The sequence below is a fragment of the Apodemus sylvaticus genome, chromosome 3 (assembly GCF_947179515.1).
Source record: "Apodemus sylvaticus chromosome 3, mApoSyl1.1, whole genome shotgun sequence".
Taxonomy (NCBI): domain Eukaryota; kingdom Metazoa; phylum Chordata; class Mammalia; order Rodentia; family Muridae; genus Apodemus; species Apodemus sylvaticus.
In genome coordinates, this window is record NC_067474.1 from 116682651 (window position 1) to 116704116 (window position 21466).

Genomic DNA, 21466 nt, shown 5'->3' on the forward strand with positions numbered 1-21466 from the left:
ACTCTGTAGACCAGGCTGGCCTCAAACTCAGAAATTGGCTTGACTCTGCCTCCCAAGTACTGGGATTAAAGGCGTATACCACCACTGCCTGGCTACTATAAGGCTTTAATAACACAACTCTCTAATCTCAGCATGTGATACACACCTTTGAACTCCAGAAGTAAAGGCAGGAGAATGTCTCTGAGTTTCAAGCTATTCACTCAGTGAGAACAAAGTTTTTCAGCTATGTCTAGAGGTACACACCTTTAATCTCAGCACTCAGGAGTCAAAAGCTGAGAGATCTCCTTGAGTTTATGGCCAGGTTGCTCTACTGAGAGAATTCAAGGATAGCCAGAGCTAAGTGTGATCCTGTTTCAGGGAGGCCAGGGGAATATTAAATTGAATTAAGAGATTGGTGACCTTGGGATAAGATCCTAGCCATCAAAATTTGATCCAGGTATTGTGGTACATACTTCTAATCCCAGGAGATAAAGCCAACCAGATCTCTGAGGTCAAGGGTAGCCTGAGAGAGAGAAAGTTCTAGGTGAAAAAAATATGCTTAAATCCAGTTATGGTGGTACATACCCTCAATCCCTGGATAGAGGCATGCATATCTCTAAGTTATAGATCATTCTATCCAGCTATATACAGGACAGCCAAGCTTAGGCAGTGAAGCAGTTGGAAATGAGGAAGCTAGTGATAATGTAATAGGACAAGAGGGCCATTTTCCAGCTCCTGAAAGCAGCAGAACTTGGGAGGTTCGGTCATGTGGCTCTAGCTTTATAATCAAGAGGAGAAGACTACCGGGCAATTGATGCTACTTAGTTAGACCTATGAAATTAGTGATGATTAAGGAGACCAGCATCAATGACATGAAATCTTTGGGGAGAGATTTCTGAGAGCACAAAGAAGCTGCATTCGAGGGGCAGCCATGTTTGTACCTCATGCTGGAGCTGTACTTGGTAATGTGTAAGAGGGACCCAAGTGGGACTGATTTTGACAGCCTGAAGGGTTCCTAAAGAGAAGCTGAGGCTTGGCACTATGAGAGGCCATCAAAGTCTGTTGGTGAAGGTGCAGCCTCAGTTACAGTTGACGGCCCAGGAATAAAGGGGTCATGCAACAAATGTGAGGCTTGGCACCATAAAGAGAGACTATGAGTCTATTTGTGAACCCTAGTTACAGTGGAAGACCCTGGTGTATTGGAAATGCCAGTACCATGTGATGTTCACTAAGAACAACAGCAGCAGTGGAGTGGATGAAATTAAATTCAGAGTGTTCCAGTGGGCACAGGTAAGTGACATCAGGCCTTTGCAGGAGCCCAGAAGGTCATATGTGGATCCCAGACATTGAAACAAGGAGCATTTGGTCAGTGGTAGCACACGCCTTTAATCCCAGCACTCTGGGAGGCGGAGGCAGGCAGATTTCTGAGATCGAAGCCCTCCTGGTCTACAGAGTCAGTTCTAGGACAGCCAGGGCTATTCAGAGACAACCTGTCTCAAAAATAAAAAAAAACAAAACAAACCAAAACAAACAGAAACCAACTAACCAAGCAAAACAAACAAAACACACAAAAAACAAAAAACAAAACAAAAACAAAAAACAAACAACCCCCCCCAAAAAAAACTAAAATAACAAAGAAAGAAAGAAAGAAAGAAAGAAAGAAAGAAAGAAAGAAAGAAAGAAAGAAAGAAAGAAAGAAGAAGCCATAATAGTGACACTGCCTTGGAGACCCTAAGATGTTTGAGTTGCCAGGGCCATTGGCTATTAGCTGAGGAAATCAGCTAACATGGAGTGGAACTAGCTAGGAAAATAAATTTGTTCCAGCCTACAAATGTGAAAATGGTGCTGGAAATCTGAAAACTGCTTTGACATAGACATGGAGATGCAGAGTTTGGAGTGTGCCTAGTTGGTTTACTACGTTGATTTGGGAATTACAGAAGTTATTGGTGGATCTCAGAAGAGACTTTGAATTTTTGTGTTTTAACATTTTAGACTGTTATAAACTATGGAGACTTTGGAAGTTGTACTAATTTTGCTTTTTCATTATGCTCTGGCTAGATATGTCTCCCTGTGTCTCATGTGTTTGAACAAGATTATAGGGACCAGGGAGTGGAATGTCATAGTTTGCATATTTTTGGTAGAAGGTGAGAAACTTTGAGGATATATGGGCTTGTTGAAGTAGGTGTGTCACTGTGGTCATGGCCTTTAAGAACCTCATCCTTGCTGCCTGGAACTGAGTATTCTGTTATCAGCCATCTGCTGAAGATGGAGAACTCTCAGCTATTCCTGCACCATGCCTGCTTGGATGCTGTCTTGTTCCGATCTTGATGATAATGGTCTGGCTCTCTGAACCTACAAGCCAGCCTCAATTAAATGTTGTTCTTATAAGAGTTGCCTTGGTCATGGTCTCTGTTCACAGCAGTGAAACCTGATCTATGGCATTAAGGTTGGACAAAGCAGCCCAGTAGGAGCACAGGGGTCAAAGAGAACACAAAAACATCAGAACACAGCTTCCACTCTGTCAGGAGTCTGACAACATATCAAGCTACCCAACTATAACATGTATATATTGTTTAGATTAGATGCATACCGGGTCCCTGATTTTGGTTCAATCTTAGTGAGAGCTACTTTGAGTTCAGGATTGCTGATTCTGTAGGCAACCTTGAACCCTCTGGTTCATAAATCTTTCTTTCCATGCAAGCACTCTTACAATGTTTCTCCCCCCTCTTTTTAAATGTTCCCTGATCCTTAGGTTTGGGAGTTGGGATCTAGTTGTATTAATTGGAGATGGACCCCATCAGTTAGTTTCTCTCACCATTTTTAAGAATGTGTGCCAGGAACCATATAGGAAAATCCAAAAACCACAAGGTAATCTTTCTGAGATGGTTTCACCATGGACTGTAATGACAGGATATATTTGCACTTCTAGGCAAGGCCAAAGAGATTACATTTGAGGAAGGATTCCTGATACCAATATACTTTATCCTGTTATTATTAAATATATATAATAATCACTAGGTATTTACCCATACTTTTGAGCAGATTTATACAGGAAAAAAATGAATATGTATTGTCTTAAAATGTTGCTATAAAGACAAATTGATGATTTCTTAATTCTTTTCTTTAATTGGATATTATATTTTTTTACATATCAAATGTTATCTTATATCCCAGTTTCCTCTTTGCAAATCCCCTATTCTATGGCCGCTTACCCTGATTCTATGAGGGTACTACCCCACACACCCAGCCACTCTCTCCTCACTGTCCTAGCATTTCTCTACACTGGGGCTTCAAGCCTTCACAGGACCAGGGGCTTCTCCTCCCATTCATGTCAGATGAGGCCCCTTCAGCTCCTTAAGTCCTTCCCCTAATTCTTCCACTGGGGTCCCTCTGCTCAGCCTGATGGTTGGCTGTGACCCTCTGCATCTTTATTGGTTGGGATCTGGCAGAGACTCTAAGGAAACATCTGTATCAGGCTCCTGTCAGCAAGCAATTCTTGTCATCATCACTAGTGTCCGGGTTTGGTGGCTGCATGTTGGATGAATTCCTAGGTGGGGCAGTTTTTGGATGGTCTTTCCTCTAGTCTCTATTCCACTCTTTGTCCCTGTGTTTCTTTAAGACAGGAGCAATTCTTGTTTTTGTTTGTTTGTTTGGTTGGTTGGTTTGGTTTATTGAGACAGGGTTTGTCTGAATAGCCCTGGTTGTCCTGGAACTTGTTCTGTATTGTAGACCAGGCTGGCCTCAAACTCAGAAATCTTCCTGTCTCTGCCACCCAAGTGCTGGGATTAAAGGTGTGTGCCACCACTGCCTGGCTAACAGGAACAATTCTGGGTTAATAATTTGGAGATGGGTGGGTGGCCCCATCTCTCTTTGGAGGGCCATGCCTAACTATACATTTCTTAACTATATAGAGAATGCCCATACATTCTCTGACTCTAGAGAACCCAAACTAATACAGAAGTTGGTCCCAGGAGTGGGGTATGTAGTCTTGTGTGTTTGCTTATAAGCACCTGGCCAATGTAGCTCATGCCCATTTTCTGGGAAGCCCAGACTCAGCAGAGACAGAGTCCATTATCCTGACCAGTATTTAGTTAAATCTTGCTTCAAATTGGGCTCAAAATTGTGGTATTGATCTTGGTGTCACCCAGTGGAATTAACAGAAAGGACTCTAGCCTGTTTTCCCTCCTGGGTTCTACTCACACCCCAAGAACCCCAGTCAGATGCCTCAGAAACATGTGGCATTCTCCCTCTGTATTAGTTTGGAGTTGGTTGGTTGATCCACTAGAACCTTCAACTACTGAAACCTCTCCACATCCTGGGAGCTCAGAGAATATTGAAGACTCATGGATGAAACTATATCTCAAGCTTAGAGAAACTAATGCCTTTGATAATCTTGATGAATTTCGTGATACAGTGGTATACAAGGCTTTCTCCAAATTATAGAAAAGAATGGAAAATGATTTTGGTGGTTGGTTGCTCTTAGCTTCTCGGGGTGGGGGTGGGGGGTTGGGAGGGAACAATGAAGGAAAGGAAGGAGTTGTGTGAAAAAATTGAAGAGCTCCAGACTCAAGTAAACAATCTAAAAGTTGCTAAGTGTGCCCTTGAAAAGAATGGGGTCCTATAACTTGGGATGGGGATATGTGGGAAGACCCTGTTGAAATTGAGAATTTTGAATCTTCGGATTTTCAAGGACTTGCTCCACCTGAAGAAGTAGTATCCTCAGCCCCACCCCTTGAAATAATGTCTTCTCCACTTGAGGAAATTAATCCCTCAGTGCCTGATAATCCAGCAGTGACTTTTGCTGACAATACTGATGTTTCTCAGGGCCCACCAATAGTTACTTCTAGACCTGGTTGAAGTATTTATCAAAAGGTGGCCTACTGAAAAGGAGGCTTAGTGTTGATGAAGGGACTTTAAGGCTTAGGGAAATTGCAATGTTAGAGTGGATATGTTGTGTAAAACCCAATCCTCTACAGTGCCAGACCTTACGGTTGGAGATGCTGCTGCTCAATTAGATGAATTAAATTCAATGGGTTTAATTGGGCCCTGAGTTAACAAGGGCCAGGTGGCAGCATGGAATCGCCAGAGACAAGGTGATCATAGTTATTATAATGGACAGCATAGACAAAACAATGTTTATAATGACATACCCCGTAATGGGCAGAGAGATGGAATTTATAATGGTATAACACGCTAGGCCCTTTGGTGCTGGCTAATGAATCATGGTGTTTCCAGGGATGAAATAAATAGGAAACCTACTGCATATCTGTTTGATTTGTATAAGCAGAAAAATCCTCAAACAAATCATAGAAAGGCTGAATTGGATCATGGCAAAAGACAATCTCGGCCAGTGAATCCATTTCCAGACTTGAGCCAGTTTACAGATCCAGAATCCCTTGAATGAAGGGGTGGCCGGGCTATGAATTCCAGAAGATTAAGACAAGGAAATCTCCGAGTTCAAGATCATCTGGGATTAAAGGCATAGAGGCACATGCCTTTAATCTGGGCCACACCCTCTGCAGGGGACCCACATGTCAATAGTCCCTGTAACACAAAGGTTTGCTTTAGTGGTTCTGGTATCTTGTTACTCACAGCTGATTCTTCAGCCCCAGCTAATCAAAACCACAGAATCTTCGCAATCAAAACATGGCCACTGTAAGAGTCTTTAATCTTCCCTCTGAAATTTCACAAGCCAGGCCTCCATCTTTTGCACTGTTCTTAACATTGTCTTCCAAGCTCCTACAGAACTTTCCACCGAGCTATTAATATTCTAATGGCTTTTCTAGCTCAAAGTTCCAAAGTCCTTCCACAGTCCTCCCCAAAACTATGGTCAGGTTGTTAGAGGAATACCCCACTACACTGGTACCAATTTGTCTTAGTCAGGTTTTCTATTCCTGCACAAACATCATGATCAAGAAGCAAGTTGGGGAGGCAAGGGTTTATTGAGCTTAAACTTCCACGTTGCAGTTCATCACTAAAGGAAGTCAGAACTGGAACTCAAGCAGATCAGGAAGCAGGAGCTAATACAGAGGCAATGGGGGGATGTTTCCTATTGGTTTGCTTCCCCTGGCTTGCTTAGCATGCTCTCTTATAGAACCCAAGAATACCAGCCCAGGGATGGCACCACGCAAAAGCCCCCCCCCCTTGATCACTAATTGAGAAAATGCCCCACAATTGGATCTCATGGAGGCACTTTCCCAACTGAAACTCCTTTCTCTGATAACTCCAGCCTGTGTCAAGTTGACACACGAAACTAGCTAGTACAATCCCTCAGAGCCTGATAATCCAGCAGTGACTTTTGCTGACAATACTGATGTTTCCCAGGGCCCACCAATAGTTTCTTCTAGACCTATAACCAGACTCAAGGCAAAGCAGGCCCCTAAAGAGGAGGTAGAAAGTGTTGTCCATGAGGAAATACACTCTACCAATAAGGAGCTTGTGAGTTTGCTAATTCATTCAAGCAGAAGTCTGGAGAATATGTGTGGCAATGGATTTTAAGGGTGTGTGATAATGGTGTAAGGAACATAAAACTAGAGCAGGCTGAGTTTATTGGCATGGGCCCTCTGAGTGGAGATTCTAGGTTTAATATGGAAACTCACACAGTTAAAACAGGTGTCAAGAGTCTGTTTGATGGGATGGTTGAAGTATTTGTCAAAAGATGGCCTACTGAAAAGGAGTTGGAGATGACTGATATCCCTTGGCTTAGTGTTGATGAAGGGATTTTAAGGCTTAGGGAAATTGCAATGTTAGAGTGAATACTTTGTGTAAAACTCAATCCTCTACAGTGGGAAGGTCCAGAAGATATGCCCTTCACCAGTCCTATAAGACGCAAACTGTCAGCATCCTTTCATGCTTAAAATCTTGGAAAGAACAGGAATTCAAGGCCCATACCTAAACATAGTAAAAGCAATATACAGCAAACCGGTAGCCAGCATCAAACTAAATAGAGAGAAACTTGAAGCAATCCCACTAAAATCAGGGACTAGACAAGGCTGCCCACTTTCTCCTTATCTTTTCAATATTGTACTTGAGGTACTAGCTCGGGCAATTCGACAACATAAGGAGGTCAAAGGGATACAAATTGGAAAGGAAGAAGTTAAACTATCATTATTTGCAGACGACATGATAGTCTACCTAAGTGACCCAAAAAACTCCACTAGAGAACTCCTACAGCTGATAAACAACTTCAGCAAAGTGGCAGGTTCTAAAATCAACTCAAGCAAATCAGTGGCCTTCCTATACTCAAAGGATAAGCAGGCTGAGAAAGAAATTAGGGAAATGACCCCCTTCACAATAGCCACAAACAGTATAAAGTATCTTGGGGTGACTCTTACAAAACATGTGAAAGATCTGTATGACAAGATCTTCAAGACTCTGAAGAAGGAACTGGAAGAAGATCTCAAAAAATGGGAAAACCTCCCATGCTCATGGATCAGTAGAATCAATATAGTTAAAATGGCCATTTTGCCAAAAGCAATATATAGATTCAATGCAATACCCATCAAAATCCCAACTCAATTCTTCACAGAGTTAGAAAGAGTAATGCTCAAATTCATCTGGAATAACAAAAAACCCAGGAGAGCTAAAACTATTCTCAGCAACAAATGAAAGTCTGGGGGAATCAGTATCCTTGACCTCAAGCAATACTACAGAGCAATAGTGTTAAAAACTGCATGGTATTGGTACAGTGACAGGCGGGAGGATCAATGGAACAGGATTGAAGATCCAGAAATGAACCCACACACCTATGGCCACTTGATCCTTGAAAAAGAGGCTGAAAACATCCAATGGAAAAAAGATAGCCTTTTCAACAAATGGTGCTGGTTCAACTGGAGGTCAGCATGCAGAAGAATGTGAATTGATCCATCCTTGTCTCCTTGTACTAAGCTCAAATCCAAATGGATCAAGGACCTCCACATAAAGCCAGACACTCTGAAGCTAATAGAAAAGAAACTGGGGAAGACCCTTGAGGACATCGGTACAGGGAGATAGTTTCTGAACAGAACACCGATAGCTTATGCTCTAAGATCAAGAATTGACAAATGGGACCTCATAAAATTACAAAGTTTCTGTAAGGCAAAGGACACCATCAAGAGGACAAATCATCAACCAACAAATTGGGAAAAGATCTTCTCCAATCCTACATCAGATAGAGGGCTAATATCCAATATATATAAAGAACTCAAGAAGTTAGACTCCAGAAAACCAAACAACCCTATTAAAAAATGGGGTACAGAGTTAAGCAAAAATTCTCACCTGAAGAACTTCGGATGGCGGAGAAGCATCTTAAAAAATGCTCAACTTCATTAGTCATTAGGGAAATGCAAATCAAAACAACCCTGAGATTTCACCTTACACAAGTCAGAATGGTTAAGATTCAAAATTCAGGATACCGCAGGTGTTGGAGAGGGTGTAGAGAAAGAGGAACACTCCTCCACTGCTGGTGGGGTTGCAAATTGGTGTGGAGAGGGGGTTTTAGGGGGTGGGGAGGTAGATGGGGGGGAGAGAGAATCTTTAACAGGATTGAGTGTGTGGTGATTCAATGGACCAATGAGAAAGAAGCTTGTGTTAGGAAGGTGGGGCTATGGGGAGGTGAGAGAAGAAAAGTGTATAAAAGGGCCAGAGGAAGGCAAAGAGATGTCAGTGTCCTGAAGCTTGGAGTCACTGCCTGTTCCTGCTCGGAGTAGGAACCCTGGAGCCAGTGTCCATATCAGGTAAGAAATTTACCTCTATAAGGAGGTTTCTTGCAAGCTGGCCTAGCCTTTTCACCATCCGGCTTTAACTTCATTTCCAATTTATAATGTTTAAATAGGATAGAATTCAGTTTTAATGAGAAATGGGATTACATGGGAATTGCTGAGGTTTTAAAGATAGAATGTCATGGAACAATCTGGGCTTGAACTTGTTTTTATTATAAGATAATTTAGATAATTTGTTTATTTACTTTTTTAAAAATTCATTTTGGTTTTTCGAGACAGGGTTTCTCTGTGTAGTCCTACCTGTCCTGGAACTCACTCTGTAGACAAGGCTGGCCTTGAACTCAGAAATCTGCCTGCCTTTGCCTCTGCCTCTTCCTCTGCCTCTGCCTCCCAAGTGCTGAGATTAAAGGCATGTGCCACCACTGCCTGGTGTTTATTTACATTTCAAATCCTATTCCCTTTCCACTTTTCTCCTCTGAAAGTCCCCTATCCATTCCCCTCCCCCTGCTCACCAACTTGAGACTTCAAGAGCTTGAACTCTTGGACCTTCTGGTTTCATCCAGTTTTCTAGACTTAATCTGGAATTTCACTTAGGATCTTGTTTATAATTTAATTTGTCTGTAGTCTCTTAATCTATGTTTCACAGATTATGGTTTTGCAAGTATATGAACTAGAATTTCTTTTTAACTATACCTTACAAATTACACTTGGGCAGGCTTCAGGCACACAAGCAGAAAATTCTAGCTTTTGGCTTGTGTCCCTGAAGCCACAGCTCACCCAGGATCCACGGCTTTAGGTTGTAGGATGTGGTTGCTTCATTGTTGTCCAGGTGATCAGACATTGTGTAAGATATGTATGTATGTATGTATGTATGTATGTATGTATGTATGTATGTGTGTATGTATGTAAATATGTAGGAATGTATGAAAATATATATATCAGCCACACATGAAAACAAAATTAATGTACTGGGTACAAAATAACACAATCCAGGCAACACTTGGCTACAAGAAAACACCTCATCATTACATGAAATTAAATAAAAAGAAATAGATGATCTGGATTTTTTGCTGAATGGTAGAGCATTTGTTTAGTGGAAACAGACCCCACTACAGAATAATTTCAATGAAGACATTTAAAATCCTCTTTTTTTATTGGATATATTTTTTTATTTACATTTCGAATGATTCCCCTTTTCTGGCCCCCCACTCCCTGAAAGTCCCATAAGACTCCTTCCCTCCCCCTGTTCTCCCACCCACCTCTTCCCACTTCCTTGTTCTGGTTTTGCCCTATACTGCTACACCGAGTCTTTCCAGTACAAGGGGCCACACTTCTGTTCTTCTTGTACCTCATTTGATGTGTGGATTATGTTTTTGGTATTTCAGTTTTCTAGGTTAATATCCACTTACTAGTGAGTGCATACCATGTTTGATCTTTTGAGACTGGGTTACCTCACTTAGTATGATGTTCTCCAGGTCCATCCATTTGCCTAAGAATTTCATGAATTCATTGTTTCTAATGGATGAATAGAACTCCATTGTGTATATATACCACATTTTTTGCATCCATTCTTCTATTGAGGGATACCTGGCTTCTCCTCTAAGACTCACATGAGCAGGTGCTCTCATTCAGTAGCATGGCTTTTCAAATCTCTGGGGAATGTTGCAGGTTTGGCATTTTATGTGTTTATGTATTTGTTTAATATTTATTTATTTGTTTGTTTATTTATTTATTCATTTATTTATTTGTCTTGGTTTTTCGAGACAGGGTTTCTCTGTGTAGCCCTGGCTGGCCTCAAACTCAGATATCCGCCTGCCTCTGAATCCCAAGTACTAGGATTAAAGGCTTGTGCCACCACCGCCTTGCATAGGTTTTGCATTTTAGATGTGGTCTGATTATTTATCCAGGTGGCTATGAATTTTACCTCATTTCCCAAAACAATACAATATAGCCTAGATTTCTCACCCTGGCCTTCAAACTGTTAAGTGATACATACAGACAGGCATCTCATAGGATCTCCTTAGCCCTTCTCAGGAAGGATCAATCTGTTGCAAGGACAAGAAGCCTGGTTGCATCTGTGACATCAGCAGTATATTTTCTTCAGGGCCTGCAAAGATGTTCAGTGTCTTTTTCCTGAAACAAGACTCTGGCCAGTCTGAAACTTTGCCTTATATTAGGCATGAGATTAAGAGAAGCATGGTTTGATATCCCATGCAACAGTGGTTAACATTTTCCACTGTGTATGCTTAAAAGAGAATCCACATGCTGAGAGTGGTGAACTTGTGGCCTGGAGACCACAGGATTGTATAATTGGGCAGACTGTGTTCTCCATTATTGCCAGAGCATGGGCTCTGGCCTTCTGGTTCCTGCAATATTTAGAAATAGCACTTCTCAAAACTTAGCCTGAAATTGTGTCTCCTAAATGCTTCACCTGTTGCTTCTGACAGAATATCTATCAGGATGAGCACCTACAACCCTCCCACACTCGAGAAGCTGGCACTGGATGCTCTGCTGAGGAAAGATGCCATAAACTCTTCCAATCTGCATCACCTGCCCACTGTGCTTTTCCCACCACTCTTCCTGGAGGCCTTCAATGGCAGACACACAGAGATATTGAAGGCAATGGTGGCAGCCTGGCCCTTTCCCTGCCTCCCTATGGGGGGCATTGATGAAAACCCCTGATGTGGAGGTCTTTCAAGCTGTGCTGGATGGCATAGATATACTGCTGACACAGAATGTTAGTCCCAGGTAAGCAAGGTCCAAGGAGGGTAGATGCGGAATCATAGGGATAGTGGGAAATCACACATTAGGGCAGGAAGGATGGGGAAAACAGCACGGGGGCGATTGATATCATTGACATGGGGATTTGTGGAAATAACATTCAATTTGAAAACTAATTAAATGACAGTCATAGGTCAGGACAGATCAGGGTACAAGGAGCCATTTTAGGATGAGCCTTTCTGTGGCTTTCCTACAGGCACTAGATAGGGAAGAGACACAAGTCAAGAGCAAATAAATGGAGGGAAATAGGGCATGTCTCCAGATGCAGCTCAATGCAGTGTCTTTGCCTGCCTGGTGTGACGTGGCTGTGATGGAGCTGATCTTAGACATGTGGGATCAAGGCCAACTCCATGTTGGTTCATTTTACATTATGAAACTTTGCCTTTATCTTTCACAGAATCAGGAAACTTCAAGTCTTGGACTTGAGAGATGTGCACCAGGAGTTTTGGGATGTAAGTGCTGGAAGAAAGGATGAAGTCTGCTCAGCAAAGACTGGGAATGAGAAGCACGTTGCAAAGCACATTCCTAGATATGCACTGAGGCAGCGTGTGAAGGTGGTCACTGACCTGAGCCTTGGCTTCCGTCTGCAACATCAAATATACTTACTAAAATGGGCCCAGCAGAGAAAACAATCTTTGAGGCTATGCTGTCTGAAGATGAAGATTTGTCACTTCTCGGTGGAGAGTATCAGGGAGATCTTGAACATTTTTCAGCCAAACTATATTGAGGAATTGGAAATATACACAAAGCAGGTCCTCTCCTTTCTAGGTTGCTTTGCACCTTGCTTTGGCCAGATGAGAAATCTTCACAAATTCCATCTAAGGGAAATAAGATCGAGGAACTCAGTAGGTGGTGTGCTCCGTTTTGCAGATGTAAAAAACTGTGCTGCCAAATTCCTTTCTCAGTTCTCCAAACTCAACTATCTCCAACACTTCTGCATGAATGGTGACTTCTTTTCCAGTGACAACCTGAAACAGTTGTTCAGGTAAGGAAGGATAGTTATCTGTTTCTGTTATAGCAACAGCCTTTCCATTTACTTCAATCATTAGTGGGCATCTGAGGTGTGACAGTCATAGAGGATGCTACAGTGGTGCACTTATTACACTATTAATGTGTGGATTGTTTCCTTCTTGATGGCACACATTTAATTTGGTCCCCACTCATGTAGAAGATTATGGGCTGGCGTAGGGGATATTGAGAAAGCTGTCTTGTAAGCATTCCATTGTGTGGGTCAGACGCTGTAAGTGTACTTTTCATATTACTCTTTGGGATCCAGGCAAGACTGATTCATGGTAACAGGACAGAGCAGAGGGGCCAGATATGGGGAGGCTCCACACCTACCCTCTACAAAGATATGTGAGAACAGGAACCAGTTTGTTCCTCTTTTGGAGTCAGTCAGCCTCTACTTCTCTGTAAAGGAAATGATGATTTGAACACAAGTTGGGACTAAGTAGACGAGAAATCTGTTACACTGTGGTGGAGGTCATCATTGTCAAGGGTGAAACATTGTGATCAGGGATAAAAATAGTGGAAATAGCCGGGACATGGATAAAGTCTACAGGACATAGGCCACGATATTGCCAGAACCCTTCTGTGCTAGTTCTTTCTAGGTGTGCTCTCCTAGCATGATGGGGCAAACTCTAGTTCTCTGACAGAGTGAGGAAGGGGAGTTGCAGACCTGTGGTCTGATCCCACTCAACGTGACTGTAATATGCTTCAGTGAACAATGCTATGAGGAGACATCAACATGCTGTTTCCCAGGGTGGACCTTCAATATAAGCATAAATTGACTCTACACATGTGGATTCTCTGTGTCAGTATCAATCTTACTAGTGTCCTCCAGCACCATGAGCCAGAACAATTGTCTTGTTCTTTCTCTAGATCCCTGAAGAGCCCCTTGGAGTCCTTGTCTATGACTGTCTGCCAACTCTCAAAGTCAGACTTGAAACAAATGTCAGAGTGTCAGAGGCTCCATCAACTTAAACACCTGTACTTTGATGGTGTAGTGTTTCCCAAGTCATGTTCCAAGAGTCTCCGAATACTCCTAGAGAATGTATCTGATACTCTGCAGACCCTGCAGTTAGAGAACTGCAGGATGAACGACTCTCAGCTCAATGTCCTTTTGCCAGCTCTGGGCCAGTGCTCACAGCTCACCTCAGTCAATTTCTATGAGAATGACTTCTCCACTGCTGTAATGGAGGACCTTCTGCAATGCATGGCCAACCAAAGCAAGTTGATTGTTGAGCACTACCCTGCCCCACTAGAGTGCTATGATCACGAGGGTTATCTTATACTGCACAGATTTTCCCAACTGTGTCGAAATCACATGGATACACTCATGGCCAGAAAGCAGCCCAAGACAATCACATTTGCTACAAAAACCTGCCGTTATTGTAGGAGTCGCTGCATCTATGATACGGAGACCAGACTTTGCCGTTGCTGGCAGTAAAGAGGAGGCTGATTCTAGATGCTAGGACATTATATCTGAGGAAGTACAGTCATCATGGTATTGCAGAATTTCATGGCTTCAGATCCATTGGAATCAAAATGGTGTTCTGTGTATGGAGACCACAAGTGTCACTTGAAATGAAGAATAAGATAATAACATCAGACACCTTGTAGAATCAGAAAGACGGTACTGCATTTCTAAATGTGCCCCTATCGGGACAGAATCGCCAGTGTCTTCCCCATGTTGTAAATATATGGCCAATCTATGAACTGAATGGTCTCCTCTCATGTGCTACTGAGTCACTGACCTCAGTTTTATAGGTTTATGTTCATAGTATCCTATGACCTCATGATGTATGATCAAAGACATTATCATATAAGACATATTGGTAGCATTAAAGTTAATTATGACATTGTCTTTTACTCTTTACTTCCCACTCTTTGGCTCCTTGGTGGGTATGGACACAGAATTGTCAAACTAATTGTGAGTGGCTCTTGAAATCCCACATCTGTTCAGAACCTTCCTTGTGATGTGATATGATTGTGGACTCAGTGTCATTCCTACACTAGACCCTGAAGGCAAGAACATTCTAGAAATGGGGTGTGGGGGAGTTGTTAGAACTATCAGTTCTCCCAGAGATGGGCTGTGACAGGACTTACTATGACCATAGTCTATCTTCTTGTTCTTCCAAAATGTTGAGTAGCTTCATCTGTGAAAGTATTCTCCCACAATACAACTTATTCAACACAAGTGGAATGCATATTCTATCCATCTCCTGAGGGCCTGTCTGCTTTCCAGGTCACTTCACCCACAGAAAGGTAGAGACAGTATAAGCAGGTTTGTCATGCCTCAAACCCACTGGGATTGATGTTCTTCATATGCTAACAATGTCCTATTATTGTTTTTGTTATTATCATTATTATATTATATTTTATTTATGAATTTAAAAATCTAGCCTTGGCCTGCATCCCAGTTCCCCTGTTGCAGAAAAGAACTGCAGGGACAAAAATGGAGAAGAGGCTACTAGTGTTCTTTAAGACAGTGGCATGGGCGGGCAGTGGTGGTGCATGCCTTTAATCCCAGTACTTGGGAGGCGTAGGCAGGAGGATTTCTCAGTTCGAGGCCAGCCTCGTGTACAGATTGTGTTCCAGGACATCGAGGGCTACACAGAGAAACCCTGTCTCAAAAAACCAAAATCCCTTACAAAAAAAAAAGAAAGAAAGAAAGATAGAAAGAAAGAAAGAAAGAAAGAAAGAAAGAAAGAAAGAAAGAAAGAAAGAAAGAAAGAAAGACAATGGCATGATTCTTGCAATGAAGTCCTCTATGGAGGGAATTCCTTGTGCATCTTCTGGTTCATTGCCTCTGGATACAGCTCCATGTCATGATTGTTTCCTCAGAATTGTAGCTCTGCCTCAGCATCTTAGCACTGTTTTGTTACACAAGTACATGCATATTGTGTTTTAGGTTATGTTGTCCAGATGGTGCCAGCCTATAGAGCAAATTCATTTTGTATTTACAGACTATTGAGTACTGTGCTTTCTGGTGTGTATAATACCTCAAAATTGGACACCTTAGAGGCAATAGAGATTGTACAACAGATTAGAGCACTTGCTCTGTGTTTAGACCACTAGGATTCTTTCCTGCTACCAACCTGTAGGCTCTTATTCTTCCAGCTCTATGGAATTCAACTTCCATTCAATCCTATTCTCACATCTGGACTCCTGTGTGTGTAATGAATATAAGTGCATGCTGGAAAAACATACACATTACAGAGAGAGATACAGACCTGTGGGATGCAGTTCAGATAGCATTCCCAGCTCAGGTACTACCATGCTAGCTTTCCCACATCAAGCACAAAATAATATCCTGTGATCTCCTGTATTTCTTTAAGGGGGTAATTTATGTCCTTCTTCTGCTTCTTTTTTTTTTTTTTAGGGATTTTTTTTATTCGATATAATTTTTTATTTACAGTTCAAATGATTTCCCCCTTTCTAGCCCCTCCCACTCCTCAAAGGTCCCGTAAGCCCCCTTCTCTCCCCCTGACCTCCCACCCACCCCTTCCCACTTCCCCATTATGGTTTTTCCGAATAATGCTTCACTGAGTCTTTCCAGAACAAGGGGCCACTCCTCCTTTCTTCTTGTACCTCATTTGATATGTGGATTATGTTTTGGCTATTCCAGTTTTCTAGGTTAATATCCACTTATTAGTGAGTGCATACCATGATTCACCTTTTGAGTCTGGGTTACCTCACTTAGTATGATGTTCTCTAGCTCCATCCATTTGCCTAAGAATTTCATGAATTCATTGTTTCTAATGACTGAATAGTACTCCATTGTGTAGATATACCACATTTTTTGCATCCACTCTTCTGTTGAGGGATACCAGGGTTCTTTCCAGCATCTGGCAATTATAAATAGGGCTGCTATGAACATAGTAGAGCATGTATCCTTATTATATGGTGGGGAATCCTCTGGGTATATGCCCAGGAGTGGTATAGCAGGATCTTCTGGAAGTGAGGTGCCCAGTTTTCAGAGGAACCGCCAGACTGATTTCCAGAGTGGTTGTACCAATTTGCAACCCCACCAGCAGTGGAGGAGTGTTCTTCTTTTTCCACACCCTCTCCAACACCTGCTGTCTCCTGAATTTTTAATCTTAGCCATTCTGACTGGTGTAAGATGAAATCTCAGGGTTGTTTTGATTTGCATTTCCCTAATGACTAATGAAGTTGAGCATTTTTTAAGATGCTTCTCCGCCATCCGAAGTTCTTCAGGTGAGAATTCTTTGTTTAACTCTGTACCCCATTTTTTATGTCCTTCTTAAAGCCCCCTATCATCATCATGAGATGTGATTTTAAAGGAGAGTCTTGCTTTTCTGGTGTGTTGGAGTATCCAGTGCTGACTGCAGTGGGAGTGCTGGGCTCTGATGATGCCTAGTAACCTTGGTTTCTGTTGCTTCTGTTCTTGCCCTTGCCTCTTGCCATCTGGTTATCTCTGGTGTTAGCTGGTCTTGCTGTCTTTGACTATGGCTTGTCACTCCTGCAAGCCTTTGTGTCAGTACTCCTGGGAGATCAGTTCTCTCCAAGAAGAATGGGTTTGGAGGGCTGTGGTACAGAGTCAGGTCCCGGGTGCAGACAGAAACTGGAAGGATCCTGCTCCTGGCTGTTCCTTGGTTCCTGAGTCCAGATGGCCCCAAGTAGTTCCATCTTGGGTTAGAAATTAGAGCAGAAGTGATGGTTTTATCTGTGCTCACAGGTGTGTAGGCACTCATGGGAGGCCAGTTCTCACTGTATTGTATTTGTGTATGGAGTGCTATAACGCAGGATCAACTTGGGCTCAGATGGAAACCTGAAGAATCCAGTCCCTTGTTACTCCTTTGTTATCATAGCCTATGGTCTCTGGGCAGGTCCTGAGAGAAGAAATGGTGATCCTACTACTGCTCACAGGCTTGTCAGAACTCCTAGGAGAGGCAATCTCTTCTGGTGTTATTTGGGCTGTGGACCAGGATCAGCTCCAGGCACTTAAATATCCCTTAAAACATACAGCAAAGCTGTTTTAGGAGCACCCCCATGGGACCCTTAGGACACAGGGACTGAGGAGCAGCCTGGGACAAGATCCTTCTGGTTTCTGTCTGTGCTCAGAGCTGAACTTGTGCCACAATGCTCCATACCCAAACACTTCCTGGAGAGAGCTGGTCACCTAGGAATGCTGACAGGTCTGTGAGCACAGGCAAGACCACCACTTCTATTCTGAGGGACCCACCCAGAGAACTCTAGACACAGGAATAAAGGAACAGCCTGGGACAGGATCCTTCTGGTTTCCATCTGGGCCCTGAACTGACCATGTGCTACAGCTGTCTATACCCAAATATGGGAGAGAGCTGGTTTCCCAGGACTGCTGACATACCTGTGAGTACAGGCAAGACCACCACTTCTGCTTAAATCCCTGGCACAGGAGAGCCCTGCTTGGGGCCATCAGGATACAGGACCCAAGGAAAGGCTGGGGACAGGATCCTTCCAGTTTCTATCTGTACCTTGGAGCTGACCCTGTGCCACAGCTCACCATATCCAAATTCCTCTCAGAGAGAACTGGTTTCACAGGAATACTGACACACAGGCTTGCAGGACTGACAAGACACAGTCAAAGACAGAAGACCAGCTAACACCAGAGATAGCCAAATGGCAAGAGGCAAGGGCAAGAGCATAAGCACCAGAAACCAAGGCTACTTGGCATGATCAGAACCCAGTTCTCCCACTGCAGCCAGCCCTGAATACTCCAACACACCAGAAAAACAAGACTTTTATTTAAAATCACATCTCATGACAATGAGAAAGGACTTTAAGAAGGACATAAATAACTCCATAAAAAATACAGAAGAACACAGGCAATCAGGTATAAGCCCTTAAAGATGAAACACAAAATTCCCTTATAGAATTACAGGAAAACACAACCAAACAGGTGCAAGAATTGACCAAAACCATCCAGGATCTAAAAATGGAACTAGAAACAATAAAAAAAATCACCAAGGTTAGACAACCCAGGAGATAGGAAACCTAGGAAAGATATCAGGAGTCATAGATGCATCACCAACAGAATACAAGATATAGAAGAGAGAATATTGGTGGCAGAAAATACCTTAGAGAACACTGACACAACAGTCAAAGACAATGCAAAAAGCCAAAAGCTCGTAACCCAAAACATCCAAGGAATCCAGGACCCAAAGAGTTGACCAAACCTAAGGATAATGGGTGTAGAAGAGAGCGACCTTCCCAACTTAAAGGGTCAGTAAATATTTTCAACAAAATTATAGAAGAAAATTTCCCTAACCTAAAGAGAGAGGTACCCATATACATACAAGAAGCCTACAGAACTCCAAATAGATTAGACCAGAAAAGAAATTCCTCCCATCACATAATAGTCAAAACACCAAATGCACAAAACAAAGAAAGAATTTTAAAAGCAGTAAGGTAAAAGGGTCAAGTCAGACCTATCAGAATTACACCAGACTTCTCACCAGAGACTATGAAATCTAGAAGAACCTAGGCAAATCTCATTCAGATCCTAAGAGAACACAAATGCCAGCTCAAAATAATATACCCAGAAAAATCTACCAGGGGCTGGAGAGATGGCTTAGCCAGTAAGAGCACGGACTGCTCTTTCAATGGTCATGGATTCAAATCCCAGCACCCACATGGTGGCTTACAACCATCTGTAAAGATACCTGACACCCTCTTCTGGTGTCTGAAGACAGCTACAGTGTACTTACATATAATACATAAATAAATATTTTTAAAAAAGCTATCAAGCTGAGCTTTCAATTCTGAACATCTATGCTCCAAATGAAAAGTCATCCACATTCATAAAGGAAACTTTACTAAAGCTCAAAGTACACATTGTACCTCACACAGTAATAGTGGGCGACTTCAACATCTCACTCTCATCAATGGACAGATCAGGGAAACAAAAACTAAACAGAGACACAGTGAACCTAAGAAATAATGGTCCAAATGTTTTTTTTTTTTTTTCAGGGAAAAGTTCCTGAACAGAACATCAATAGTGTATGCTCTAAGATCAAGAATTGACAAATGGGACCTCATAAAATTACAAAGTTTCTGTAAAGCAAAGGACAGCATCAAAAGGACAAATCGGCAACCAACAAATTGGAAAAGATCTTCACCAACTCTATATCAGATAGAGGGCTAATATCCAATATATACAAAGAACTCAAGAAGTTAGACTCCAGAAAACCAAATAACCCTATTAAAAATGGGGTACAGAGTTAAACAAAGAATTCTTACGTGAAGAACTTCAGATGGCGGAGAAACATCTTAAAAAAATGCTCAACTTCATTAGTCATCAGGGAAATGAAAATCTAAACAACCCTGAGATTTCACCTTACACCAGTCAGAATGGCTAAGATTAAAAATTCAGTAGACAGCAGATGTTGACGAAGATGTGGAGAAAGAGGAACACTCCTCCACTGCTGGTGGGGTTGCAAATTGGTACAACCACTCTGGAAATCAGTCTGGCGGTTCCTCAGAAAACTGGGCATGTCACTTCCGAAAGATCCTGCTATACCACTCCTGGGCATATAACCAGAGGATTTCCCATCTTGTAATAAGGATATATGCTCCACTATGTTCATAGCAGCCCTATTTATAATAGCTAGAAGCTGGAAAGAACCCAGGTATCCCTCAACAGAAGAATGGATGCAAAAAATGTGGTATATCTACACAATGGAGTACTATTCAGCCATTAGAAACAATGAATTCATGAAATTCTTAGGCAAATGGATGGAGCTGGAGAACATCATTCTAAGTGAGGTAACCCAGTTTCAAAAGATCAATCATGGTATGCACTCACTAATGAGTGGATATTAGTCTGGAAAACTGGAATACCCAAAACATAATCCACACATCAAATGAGGTACAAGAAGAAAGGAGGAGTGGCCCCTGGTTCTGGAAAGACTCAGTGTAGCAGTATAGGGCAAAACCAGAACAGGGAAGTGGGAAGGGCTGGGTGGGAGAATAGGGGGAGGGAAGGGGGCTTTCGGGGAGTGGGGGACTAGAAAAGGGGAAATAATTTGAAATGTAAATAAAAAATATATTGAATGAAATACAAAAAAATAAACATAAAAAAAGAAAAGTAATGATTTAATGATACATTCCTAGATATGTATCATTTTTCTTTGGTCATGTTCACCCCATAATCCTCTGATGTACCTCCCTTCCCATTCCTGTTATTATCCCACATTTATCTTGTAAAGAATCTTTTTCTCTGCTTAATTATGTTTTCTTGCTTATTTGTACTATAACTGAGTAGAGAAAAATAAAGAAGCAGCTGAATTTTTCCACATGCTCTTTCATCTTATAAAACATTGTTTGGGGAGTAAAGCAGATTTGTAAGTATAATTGATATTAAAAAAAACTTTTATTTATGTGATATTTTTGTTATTTACATTTCAGATATCCCCTTTCCAGGTTACCCTTGCCCTGACATGCCTTATCCCATCTCCCTTCCCCCTGCTTCTATGAGGGTATTCCTCTACCACACACTAACCTCCCACCTCCCAACCATCGAATTCCCCTGTACTGGGAGAACCATTGTACTTTCACAGGACCAAGAGCCCCTCTTCTCATTGATGCCTGATAAAGCCATCCTCTGCTACATATGCAGCTAGAGTCATGGGTTCCCTCCATGTATACTCCTTAGTTGGTCCTTTCCAGCTCTGGGGGATCTGGTTGGTTGATATTGTAGTTTTTCCTATGGGGTGAAAACCCCTTCAGCTCCTTTAGTCCTTTCTCGAGCTCCTCCATTGGGGACCTGGTGTTCACTCCAAAGGCTGGCTGGGAGCATCGCCTCTGTATTTGTCAGGCTCTGGCAGATCCTCTCAGGAGACAGCTATATTAGGTTCCTTTCAGCAAGGGCTGCTTGACATAGACAATAATGTCTGGGTTTAGTGACTGTATACAGGATGGATCTCCAGGTGGGGCAGCCACTAGATAGCCTTTCCTTCTGTTTCTGATCTATATTTTGTCTCTGCATTTGCTCCTGAGAATAT

The 21466-nt window shown here is 42.2% G+C and overlaps 1 protein-coding gene across 1 annotated transcript; it reads left to right on the forward strand.

The window, feature by feature from the left end:
• Nucleotides 1-11346: 11346 nt before the first annotated feature.
• LOC127680317 (PRAME family member 12-like) lies at nucleotides 11347-13908 on the forward strand. Its single transcript, XM_052175811.1, has 3 exons — nucleotides 11347-11426; nucleotides 11857-12444; nucleotides 13341-13908. The coding sequence occupies exons 1-3, from the start codon at nucleotides 11347-11349 to the stop codon at nucleotides 13906-13908; spliced, it is 1236 nt and encodes a 411-aa protein (XP_052031771.1).
• Nucleotides 13909-21466: the final 7558 nt, after the last annotated feature.

What these genes read in the sequence shown, in the direction of transcription:
- LOC127680317 (XM_052175811.1), top strand. Translation starts at nt 11,347, where the DNA reads ATGAAAACCCCTGATGTGGAGGTCTTTCAAGCTGTGCTGGATGGCATA. An exon ending in ACACAGAATGTTAGTCCCAG is followed by an intron (nt 11,427 to 11,856) that starts GTAAGCAAGGTC and finishes TATCTTTCACAG; the next exon opens with AATCAGGAAACTTCAAGTCT. An exon ending in AACCTGAAACAGTTGTTCAG is followed by an intron (nt 12,445 to 13,340) that starts GTAAGGAAGGAT and finishes TTCTTTCTCTAG; the next exon opens with ATCCCTGAAGAGCCCCTTGG.